Genomic DNA, 12,317 nt, shown 5'->3' with positions numbered 1-12,317 from the left:
TTATGATTTCATTGTAAGTAGACATCATGTTCTCACCGCATTATAATACAAATTGGAAAACAACCCATACTATAAAAATTCTCACATTGACAACAACACACTAGCATCCTTACCAGCATTCCTGACCAATGTCTCCTCCTCCCTTTGCCATTCCAATACCACAGATCCAATTGCCCACCTATCACCTGAAACACCACTAAAGATTCAACGAACCCATACCCACACCATACATCATCATTTATACCCACTATTCCTAATACAAATACAAAAATCCAAGAAATATGACAATATTTACATGCATACAACCACCATTCTGATACTACAATTGAGTGACCACCAATTGGCCTATCCCTAATCAATGAATACAAAACAAAATATCTCCTCTCTATGGCTTTCCCCACCCTTTTCTCCATAGGAGTTGCAATGCCAAAGCAACCAAGAATGAAAGCAGTGTAGTTACATGAATATGCACTTCATCTTAAATGCTACCACGATAATAGGTTTAGAAAGCACCCACAATTTCGATACTATATATACAATCTCATGACGCACCATTGCAGTCAAGAAACAACCTCTGTTTTTGTAAAAAAAACATTGCAGATAACTTTCCAACATCTATCCATGATCTGAACATCCGATTAGAACAATTTCTAGATGAGAAGTTGGTAGAACAAGTCATGTGATTCAGTTTCTCTCTACGTGGCACAAGATCTTTTTGGCACAAAGCTAAAAATGAACTAATAGACATGATATCTCAGCTTGACTGCCCGACATTGTTCTTCACATTAAGTGTAGCTGATACAAAATGGCCTGATCTTCATGTAGTCATGCCAAGATGTCAACCTCTTGATGTTGCAAAACAATAAAAATAGAGAAATGATAACATTATCTCTAAACCCGATTTAACATAATTATATATGCACCATATATTCACAAAATTCCATGAAGTTATCTTAGAGAAACACTTGCAGGAAACAGACTACTAGTATAGGTACACACTCTACCACATTACTTTCGTAATTCTCTAAACATCAAACCTCATCTAATGCAAAATTGTCTAACAAAAATGCATACTTCACAAGTATGAATGGAAACATAGAGGATCCACACACATCCATGGTTTCCTTTGGATAGAAAACACACCTGATATGGAAAGCCTTAACTGGGATGACACAAAAGCAGTTGATAATGCTAAGCAATTCTTTGACAAATACATATCAACTTGGAACCCTTGCCTTTCTACACTTTCAAACCAACCCATTACTCAAGAAAATTTAGAAGACCCTTGTGTATTCTCCATGCTAGATATTTTCAGAACCAATCCTTTTAATGATTATGAACAACTCATCAATTGCATTGAACGACACACAAAATGCACGAAAGCACATGCCTAAGAAAGAAAGGCTCCTCATTCGAATGTCGCTATAAAGCACCTTGGGAATTACATCCAAAATCATCCTTGTTCATTGACTCCAATGGAAAAAATACATACACCCCTGCTCGCAATGATGATCGACTCAATACCCATAACCCTACCATCTTATCTATTTGGTGTGTTGATTGCCAACCAATACTCTCAATCCATGTCATACAAAAATATATCACAAAATATGCATCCAAAGCATAAAATAAATCTGAAAGCTTCCACCACATGCTACATAGAATTGTGCTCGCTTCAGCTAATGTTGACCCAAAAACATCTGCATTTTGAAAATTCCTTGTAGAAACCCTTGTCGATCGTGACATTGGAGCACAAGAAACCTGCCATATGCTGCAAAAATTACCATTGACATTGTGTAGTCGATCCTTCTTTTCTTTAAATGTAAGCCAAAAAATTTATATGCATCTTCCACAAAATAACACCACCTCTTCTCCATCACCACACTTCATAGATACATACATCCAACGCCCATCTGCCCTAGAATCCACATCACTTATAGAACTAGCAAGATCCTGGTCATATGATCCTTGTCAAAAGACAAACAAATGGAAACTTAGACCTAAAAAAGCAATTGTTTGTGTCATACCATGCTACTCCTCAATACCATCCACAACAAAACCTTTCTATGTTGACTTTTGTCGAGTTGAACTTATGATATACAAACCATTTCATCATATTGCTCGAGATATAGGAGATTCTGCTGAAGAATTCATCACAAACTGAAAAATCTTTCGTCCTTTATACAAACCATGGCATCAACACTACACATTATCTGATATTGAACATGTTGTAAATGATAACTCAACTATTCATGAAATCCATCCTCCAGACACCATGGAGTTAAACGAAGGAGAATTACTCTCCCAATTGCACCCTAGAAGCGAGCTCCTCATAAATGACCTTGACATGCTTGCCCTTCATGGTTTTGATGACATCCATAACTAGAATCATAACACTATCCCATTAGATATACAAGAAAAGGGCATACAATTCATTGAGAATAACTGCTCATGTACTCTAGCATCCCCATTAAGGAAGCCCTGGATGTTATCTTTCGTCTTACTGATCCTGACATGGCTAAATTAGTTGAGATCTACCTCACCTCCACTTTTTTCTGTTTTGAAGGTGTGTTCTATGAACAAACCTGTGGGGTGGCCATGGGTTCCCCCCTGTCCCCTATTGTTGCTAACCTTTACATGGAAGATTTTGAATCGAAGGCTGTATCCTCTGTTTTATTTAAACCTAAGCTTTGGAAAAGATTTTTTTATGACACCTGCACCATATGGCAGCACAGGCCTGATAAATTAGATCTCTTTTTACAACATCTCAATAATCAGTCTAATTCCATTAAGTTTACGATGGAGCGTGAAGTCGATGGTTGCCTCCCTTTTCTTGATGTCCTCATTTCCAAGAAAGATGATGGATCTTTCTCCCATGAGGTATATCGAAAAAAGACTCATACTGAGCAGTATCTTCATGCCAATTCCCACCATTTCCCTACTCAGAAGATAGGTGTTCTCAGCATGTTAGCCACTCGTGCTCTAAGAATTTCTGATGGCGACCACTTTTCTAAAGAAAAGTCCCATCTTCTTAATGTTTTTGTCCAGAATGGTTATAGTAGGCAGTAGGGTGTCCAAGCTTTCCTCAAAGCGAGTAAGGGTCCCAAGGTCAAGAAAGAACCCATTGATCATAGTTCAGGAGTCCACCTCCCCTTCATCCAAGGGACGACAGACAAGATTGCGAGAATCCTAAAAAAGAATAATATTCCCTCGACCTTTAGACCCCTCAGCACCATTAGAAGCTCCCTAAAGACTGTCAAAGATAAGGTGAACCCAATGGATATGAAAGGTGTTTATATCATCCCTTGTTCCTGTGGAACCTCATACATCGGTGAAACTGGGCATTATATCTACCAAAGGATTAAGGAACGTGCAGCTGATATCAGGCACAGGAGGACCAAATATTCGACTTTTTCCGAACATGCAGAGAAGACCAAGCATCATAAATTCATTGAGGAGGCTAGGATTATTGCTAAGATTGGTCATTTTCATCATCATAAGTTTAGGAAAGCCATTGAAATTGAGAGGTCTTCCAGTAATATTAATAGGGATGACAGCGGGAAAATTAGTAGCTGCTAGTTTCCCGCTCTCTCTTCTTAGTTTTCCTCCATCTTTGTCTGTCTGTGTCTTGACCCTTTGTCCCCCTTTTTTTAATTATTATTAATATTAGAATTATTAGTATGACTAACATTAATATAAATAATTAAGATTTTTATTTTCTAAGTTATGCTAATTCTATTACTGAAAAAATATCGTACACTGAGGCCTTAGCCTGTACTTAACCATGCCTGAGGAGTGGCAAAAACCAACAAAAAACTAGATCTAGACTGCCCAAGAAGGGAAACCAGTCCATAGCAAAAGTAAGTTCAAAAAATTAACTTGCTGCCCACGCAGGGGAAACTCGAAAAGCGCCCAGTTTGTTATCAGTGTTCATAATGAGACAAAAAACCAACTGAAGAGCCTAAAACCCGCAGTTTTTTTCCCTAGAACCCCATTGAAACAAAAACTAGAAATCAAAGTTCCAAAAACCTGAGAGAAGAGACACATATCAGACTGTATGGTGGACACGTAGTAGACACGTAGCATGCTAAGTGGCAAACTGTGTGGCGGACGCGTGGCAACCTGAGTGGCAGACTGTGTGGCGGACATGCGGCAAGCAAAGTGGCTGACTAGGAGCAAGGCGGAGACGATGGGTGTTCCTCCACAATGAAACACCTGTACTCCTCCATGTCGCCACCTACCTATTGTAAGATCTCTGTGTTGCCTGCTTGCAGTGCCGGGTGTTCTTCCTCGACGAAACAGCAGTAAGGGTCCATTACCTAGTCTGCGTGCTGGTCCTGGTACACCTCCTTCCCTGCACGTCTCGTCTTATGCTCATTGTTTTTCTCCTCTACTTCTTGGATGCTCGTCTGAGCCATATCTAGTTCAACTTTGGTGTGGCTGCATCCTTCTGTGGTGCGTCCACCACCCTCAATGTCTTGTCCCTCAATTACTCTAGTGCTACCACCACCCATAGTGCCCTGCGCCGCAATTGCTCTGGTGCATCCACCAACTTCTATGGCCTCTTCCTCAGTGATCTGCTCCGCCTCATGAAAGAGAATGGATATAGTTGCCATGATGATGGGCCTATTCAGGGTAAAGAAAAAGGTGAATTGGGCATTCTGGGATTGCAGCTGAGGCTGGGGTGGAGTGCCTTTGGGAGACGAAGCAGAAATGGAAGGAAAGCTACTGGGAGGCGAGGTATGGGGCACCGAATGGAGGCGGCCTCTTCCACTACAGGTGTTTGGGTAATGCCTGGGAACCTACTCTGCCAAGGAGGAAGTGGTGTCTGAAGTAGGAGAATGCTGGGGGCGACTCAGGCTTCCTCAGCTTCCACCCCTGTGGCTGCGCATACGGTGTCGCATTCTTGGCATGTTGTCTACAGGAGTATGAGAATTCCTTCTGGAATTGGGCACAGTGTGGTGCAGAGACACAATTGAACTTGCAGATTGCTTAGCGAAGGGATGAACAGCAAGGGCTGAATGGAAGTTAAAATGGAAATCCAGGCTCTAGGTGATGTGAATGCCGGGGCAAAAATCAACGGAACAAAGGAGGTGGTAGTGTCTCCCGGTGGTTGTGCAAGAGATGGGTGCTGCAACGGCTTGAGGGTAGAGGCATTGCAGTGGCAGAGGTTGATGGATAGATGCAGAGGTGAAATTCTCCCGAGGATTCATGTTTGCACAGAGCCGAGGTGGGTGACGGTTAATAGGTTGGAGACGACACCCACGTAAAGTGCATTTATGGCTGTTGTGAATGCCAATTTTGGACCATTGTGCCAATCTATGGAAGGCCATGTGGTCTAGCCACACGCCAACCCAGTCGATTGCCACCTCACTGTCCTTGTTGATCACCCACATCCGGGAGATGTGCTTCCTTGTGCACCAGGTCAGTGCAAGCTTGTAATTGAGATTGGTCATGTAAAATGTTGATTGTGCCAGAATGTAGGACTTGATCATGTTCAACTCCTATATTTGCCAAGAGATCGGCTACCTTGTTGTTGTCCCTTTTGACGTGAATGAATGTGGTAGCTTGTCTGTTTTTCATCCATTGCTCTATTAGTTCAAGCCTGGCCACTAGTCTCCAGCTGGTAGTGACTCTCGAAGCTGTGATTCCCAGTTGTATTTGGGTAACCATATGTATCAGAATTTGGGAGTCCCCTTCTATGATAATAGGATGAAAATTATGTTGGTGCGCTAAGTTCATACCTTGCCACAGTCCTTCCATTTCCGCAGAATTATTCGTGTCCCATCCAATTGAGCCAAAGTATATTAGCAAAGGTCGGCCTTCGTGATCTCTGAAGATGCCACCATGTCCTGCTTTACTTGGGTTGCCCTTTGAGGCCCCATCAAAATTTAGCTTTATCACATTTTTTGGAGGGGGATTCCAATGTGAGGGCTGCTTGTTGATAGTGCTTACTCTGTTGGGATCAATTTGTGCCTACAGGAGCTTTAATTTCTAGTTGGCCCATATGCTCTGCTCCTACACCTGGGTAGGAGAGTCCTTAGCACTCCACTGTTGGAGAGCTAGAGTTTCTTGGATATTCTGACATAAATTGGTCTAGATGATCTCCAAAGTAGTGCTTTGATTTTTGAAAATTCTTTTGTTTCTTTCCTTCCAGATCGTCCAGAAAAGGAAGCCTGGTAGAATTGTCCATAGCTTATTTAGAATTTTGCTATTATATGGCTCTGGAGTCCAGTTGCGAATGGTGCCTTTTATATCCCCTAAGATTCTGCAGGGTCGCTGACATCTGAAAGTAAGTTTTTCCCATAATTGGTTAGCCATGTGGCAGGAGTCCATGAGGTGCTGAATAGTTTCTTCATGATTTTGACAATTAGGACAGTAGGAGGGTCCCTAGAATCCTCTTTTAATTAAGTTGTCCCAAGTGAGAATTCTTTGATGATAGAGCAGCCATGTGAAAGTAGAGATTTTTGGCCATATCCTTGTAGTCCATATGCGATTCCAAGCAGGATCAACTGGTTCTTGTGTTTGGAGCATCAACTTGTATGCTTCTTTTGTTGTGTATGTTCCTCTAGGAGTATATCCCCATCTCAAAACATCTTTTCCAGTGTTACATCTGATTTTCCTGCTGGTGAGTTCTTTGTGTAGCTCTGAGTTATAGGCTTCAATTTCTTGCTGTATTATCTGTGTAGTAGGTTTCCATTGCCTGAAACCCTGATTGGTACTTTGAGTCCAATATTGGGCTACATGGTCAGTCTGGTTGATGTTGTTTCCATTATGATTTGTAAAGGGTAGGATTTCTACAATTTTTGGTCTCTGTTGCCAAGAATCCATCCAGAAACACACAGTTCTCCCCTCGCGTATCTCCCAAAAGCTATGCTTTTGTATGAGCTCTCTATGCTGTTTTGCTGCATTCCAGATTAGAGATCCTGTGTTCGTGGTGGTGATTCTTATCAACTCTTCCTGCGGACAATTGTTCACATATTTTGTAGTCCAAATTTGTGCCCATGGCTTCTGTGGGCTTGAAACCCACTGCCACCATATTCGTGCTCCCATTAATGTGTTGCTATGTTGTGGGTCTCGCAATCCTAGACCTCCCTGCTTTTTTGGTGTGCAGACCATGTCCCATTTTACTAATGCCCATTTTCGATTTTGCCCTATGGAGCCCCATAAAAAGTTGCGTTGCAAAGTTTTGATTTTTTTGAGCACCCATTTCGGAGCTGCAAGAACAGAGAAGAGATAGAGAGGCATGGATTGTAAAACTGCCTTTATCAGAACGAGCCTGCTTGCCATGTTGAGAGTTCTGTAGGTCCAGGACGATAGGCGGCTTTCAATTTTCTCAATGAGTTGTTGCCAGGATGTATGCTTTAAGGCTGAGTCTATCAGTGGAGCACCCAAATAATTAGATGGAAGTTTAGCCTGTGAGAATCCTATGATTTTGGCGATTATTCTTTGAGTGGCTACAGGAGTGTGGAAAAAGAAAATTTGAGATTTGGCAGTATTGATAGTGGTTCCTGAGGCTCTTGAAAAGGTTTCTAGCAGAGCTTTGTAGGTGCGGGCTTCACTGACAGAAGGGTGTCCAAATAGCATATTGTCATCAACAAATTGTTGATGTGTTATCGCAGAGGTTCCATGGGCAGAGATGCCTCTAAGGTCGTGAGATTGAACAACCTGCTTTATAAGGCGACCTAGACCTTCTGCCATAATAATAAAGAGGAATGGGGATAATGGGTCACCTTGACGGATTCCTCTGGATGGGGAGTAGGGTTTGGAGGGGATTCCATTAACTAGGATGGAGCAGAAGGGGGAGGTTATGAGATTCATAAGCCATCTAACCCAGGTCGGACTAAATCCGAAGGCAGTCAGCATATGTTTAATATAGGACCAACTAAGTTTGTCAAAGGCTTTAGAAAGATCGATTTTCAGAAGCATACCAGCCTGTTTGTTTCTCTTTAAGGAATGGATGATTTCATGAGTCAAAATGATGTCGTCCAAGATTTGATGTCCTTCAACATAGCCAGATTGTTCCAGTGAAATGAGAAGAGGAAGGAGCGGTTTGAGGCGATTGGCAATGACTTTTGAAATGATTTTGTATATGACATTGCATAGAGCAATGGGCCTGAACTTCTCTGGAGTACTTGGCTGAGCTTCTTTGGGGATGAGAGCTATGAATGTCGCATTGAGAGATGGAAGTAGCCAATGCATAGCGCGTGATTCTTCTACCACATTCCAAACTTCTACTTTGATTAAATCCCAAAAGTGATGGTAGAAGTTAGAGGTGAAACCATCAGGTCCTGGAGCTTTCCCAGCTTTCAATTGATTTGAAGCCGCTTCTACTTCCGTCAGAGTAACCGGTCACAGCAAGAGCTGATTGTGCTCCTCTGTTATAATTCTGGGAATATGCTGGAGTATTTCGTTTATTGCAGGCTGTCTATCTATAGGTGGCTCTTGATGTACTGTTTTGAAGTGATTAGTGAGCTCTTTCTCAATATCTTCCTGTTTCTCCATTCTGTCTCCCTGTGGATTTTGAATATGCGAGATGGTATTATTCATTCTTCTTTGGATAGTTGTGCGATGAAAGAATTTGGTATTTCTTTCCCCTTCTTTTAGCCATCTGATTCTTGACTTTTGTTTCTAGAGCATTTCCTCTTGTTTCCTTCTTTCTTCCAATTGTGTGAGAAGAGCTTGTTCTTGACTTGCTAAATTCTCGGTTCTGCCTCCTGTAATGATCTTCTATTATAGCTCTCTCATACTTTGCTCGAGCACTTTTTGATCTTGAAAGATATTGCCGAATGTGGTGTAATTCCAGGTCTTGATTTGCCTTTTGATATGCTTCAATCTCTGCTAGAATTTATACATAGTTGAGCCGCCATTGGGAATAAAGCTCTCCCACGCTGATTTGACCATATTTTTGAACTCAGGGTGAGTGAGCCAAAAAGTTTCAAATTTAAATGGTTTCCTATTTGAATTTCCAGGATCCTTCCATTGCAGGGAAATAGGCCAGTGATCTGAGCCGGCAATGGGGAGTATTGAGGCGCTGATATCACCGCCTAAATGTACAGAGTTATCTGAGATAAGATATCTATCCAACCTGGATGAGATTTGTTGAGAGCCTGTCCTTTTATTGTTCCATGTGAAAGTACCATTATCAAATGGTAAGTCAATTAGCCAGTTGTTTTGAATGTATTCTTTGAAGCTACTGCTTTCACTGTCCAGCTTCCTTCTGCCTCCTAGTTTTTCCTCCAGCCGAGTGATCATGTTGAAGTCACCGCCTGTGATCCAGAGTGGATGTGATCTTGTAGAGTTAAGAATTTCCAACATTTTTAGCAGCATATTCTTTTGCATTGTATCTTGGGGGAAGTATACATTTGTCAAGTGGCCATGTATGTTGGTTCCAATGAGGTGGAAAGTTGCTTGGATAAAATGGTGAGAAGCATGGAAATCTGTAAGGGAGACGTGTTGCGTATTCCAAGCTATTTCCAGCCCCCCCCCCCCCCCCCCCCCCAAAGCTCCTGTTGTGTCTATCGTAACAATCTGGCATCCCACCCAGGCTTTGGATAAGATGGAAGCTAAAGTGATAGTATTACATTTTGTTTCCTACATAAATACAATATGTGGTTGTTCTTGCTGAATCATGTTCTTTATCATCCTGTATTTCCCAGGACCGTTAAGTCCTCAAACATTCCATGAGATGAGCTTCATGGTTGACCAGTAGGTAAGGAACGGTAGTATTTAGTCAACTTGGAGCACCTTCCGGACTCCACTAGCATTTCCCCAATGAGGATGGTACGTTGTAGATCTGTCTTTCTGCCTCTTTTCTTCCCATCTTTGGTAATGTGTTTCCCATCCCATCTACCTCCTTGTTGTATGCCCAGTGTGTTGTGTTGATGCACTCTTGAGAGTACTACTTCCAGATTTTCAAGTTGCCTATCCAGTATTGTGTCGAACTCTTTCCTCTTGCATGCTTGTTCTAGACTGAAAATGTCTAGGTCCCCTAGATCAAAGCTTTCAGGTTCTTCTTCCATTAAACTTTGTTGACTGCTCTCCTCCATGTGGTGTGTTGACTTGAGAGGGTCTGTCAACAGATTATCAATGTCCATTCCTTTTGCGGACCAGAGGGCTTTGTGGTGATCTTGGATGGGAATGGGTTGCGAGGTTGTTGGTTGCGGATCAGAGTTGTTTGCTAATGATGGTTGACTGGCTTCATTATGGATAGGTACAACAAAAAGTTTGGTGGATGGTGCAGAGGTTGTCTTAGCTATCGTGGAAGGATCTGATTCAGGCATATCTAGGTTTGACAAAATGTCAAAACTATTGCTTGAGGATGGCGCATCGGAGGATGGTATTACATTTTTTGGTGTTGTAGGAGGTTTTTTATTATGCTTCTTTCTACTAGCAACTTTGGTAAACCCTTCCACATCAGATTTTCCCCCATTGTCTGTAGATTTAGGAGGGGAATTTAAAGGACAGTCACAGAATAGATGTCCATGGGCGTGGCATTTCCTGCATCTGAAAGGTACATGTTCATAGTCTATGGGTTGAATCCATTCAAAGTCATCGTGAAGGAGACTTACCGAGTCCGTGAGCGCCTTGCCAAGTTTCATGTAAATGCAGATACGAGCATATGAGGTGTACCGGCGAAGCTTTGTTTCCTCTGCAGTCTTTATGAATTCTCCTAACCCATTACCAATAGCTTTAAGTGATTCTTCATCCCAGTATTCCAGAGGTAAGGAGTACATGCGAATCCAAACTGGCGCCCAGCTGAAGTCTTCCTTGTCTGGATTGAATCTTTCTATCCAGTCTCGTAAATATAGACCTGCTGCGTTAAAGAAATAGGGTCCTCCATCTAGGACACGATTTCTGTCTTCAATGTAGTTAAAGATGGTTGTAAAAAAGCCTTTGGGGCCTAGCTGTAGGGTAACATGTCCCTTGGGCTTCCACTTTGAGGTTATCCATCCTTGCAGAGCTTTTTCGGTGGGCCAATAGCCTATAAATTTACCTATCAGTGCATGGTCTTTCATATATTGTATTTGTGCATTGATTCTGTGACTAGGTAACTCAATCTTGGGTCATACTGTTGCAATGGGTTTGCAGGTGGACGATGATGCCTTCTTTAGTTGCTCAGATGCTGCAGGGTTATTTCCTGTTTCCTTATTCAGATCCGCTTGTTCGTTCTTCTCCTGCTGCTGCACAGGCTGTACTGTTGGCTGCTCTATGCTTTTAGTTGAAGTCTTCTCATTTCCGCCTTCAAGTGGCCGGTCTCCATTGTTGCGGCCTGTGGGGGGAGGCTCTATTGCCTCCCCCATCGGGATGTTCATTGGTTGTTGCTACCAGATCCGCCAAACCTACACTGGCAGCAGTACTGCTTAGTCCTGAGAGACTGCTTGCTCTGTCTCTGCGCTGTGTAAGGGTTTGTCAAAAACCCTAGTCTGCCATTTTCCTCTGCCTCGAGCTCAAGAACCCAGAAAATTATAATTAAGATTATTATTAGATATTATTATTAATAGCATTAATATTAATAATAATAATATTATTATTATTAATATTGAACATTAGTTTAATAATCATAAGCCAAAGATTTAGTCATATTAATAATACTATTAATACTAAATACTAATATTAATATTAATAACACATAATACTAATAATAATACTTGTTAATATTAGCATTAGTGAAATGAATATTAGTATTATTAGCATTATTAATATTAATATGAGTATTTAGTTATTAAAATTTATATCCATTATTGGTAATATGAATAATAATATTATTTAGTAAAAAAAAAAAAAACGATCAATTTATAAATTATTTATATATATAAGTAATAAATAAAAAATAATAATAACAGTTGTTTTATAAATTAATTAAACATTATAGCCGTTGAGATAATAAGATAATATATTAATAATAAATACATAGTTTCAAGTATAACTCTTTTATAAATTAATAAATATTATTAAAACCCTAGTCAAATATAATCAATGTGTTAATAAGTTTACATTCAAAAATAAAAAATATATATATTTATATATTGATTAATTTAACAATTAATAAATTAATTAGATTTAATTAAATATTATTAAACTTTTCATTTTCCTCCTCTGCTCAAATATAGTCGTTTTCTTCTAGTTGTTAGGTTGATCTATCTCCCTATTTAACCTTCTTCCTGGATCTGTTTCTTCATCGTGTCCTGAAGATGAACCACACTTGTTGGTTCGAAACGCGTTGACCAAAATCTTCAATGTGACTTCTTCCGAAAAAATATTTGATATATTATTTTATTTAATTTTAATTTTAAGTATTATATTTTATTCTAACT

At 40.6% G+C, this 12,317-nt stretch overlaps 1 protein-coding gene across 1 annotated transcript; it reads right to left on the bottom strand.

Moving 5' to 3' along the window:
* Positions 1 to 8,352: 8,352 nt before the first annotated feature.
* On the bottom strand, positions 8,353 to 11,018 carry LOC149201003 (uncharacterized). The gene is made up of 2 exons (XM_089401159.1): positions 10,572 to 11,018; positions 8,353 to 8,514 (listed from the first exon to the last, which is right to left on the bottom strand). The coding sequence occupies exons 1-2, from the start codon at positions 11,016 to 11,018 to the stop codon at positions 8,353 to 8,355; spliced, it is 609 nt and encodes a 202-aa protein (XP_089257285.1).
* Between the last annotated feature and the right edge of the window lie 1,299 nt (positions 11,019 to 12,317).

The sequence above is a fragment of the Pinus tabuliformis genome, chromosome 2_1 (genome assembly GCF_031772625.1).
Source record: "Pinus tabuliformis cultivar Carrire ecotype Pingquan chromosome 2_1, CPIR1, whole genome shotgun sequence".
NCBI lineage: Eukaryota > Viridiplantae > Streptophyta > Pinopsida > Pinales > Pinaceae > Pinus > Pinus tabuliformis.
Note: the sequence above shows the minus strand (reverse complement) of the source record. Positions and strands in the feature narration are given on the sequence as shown.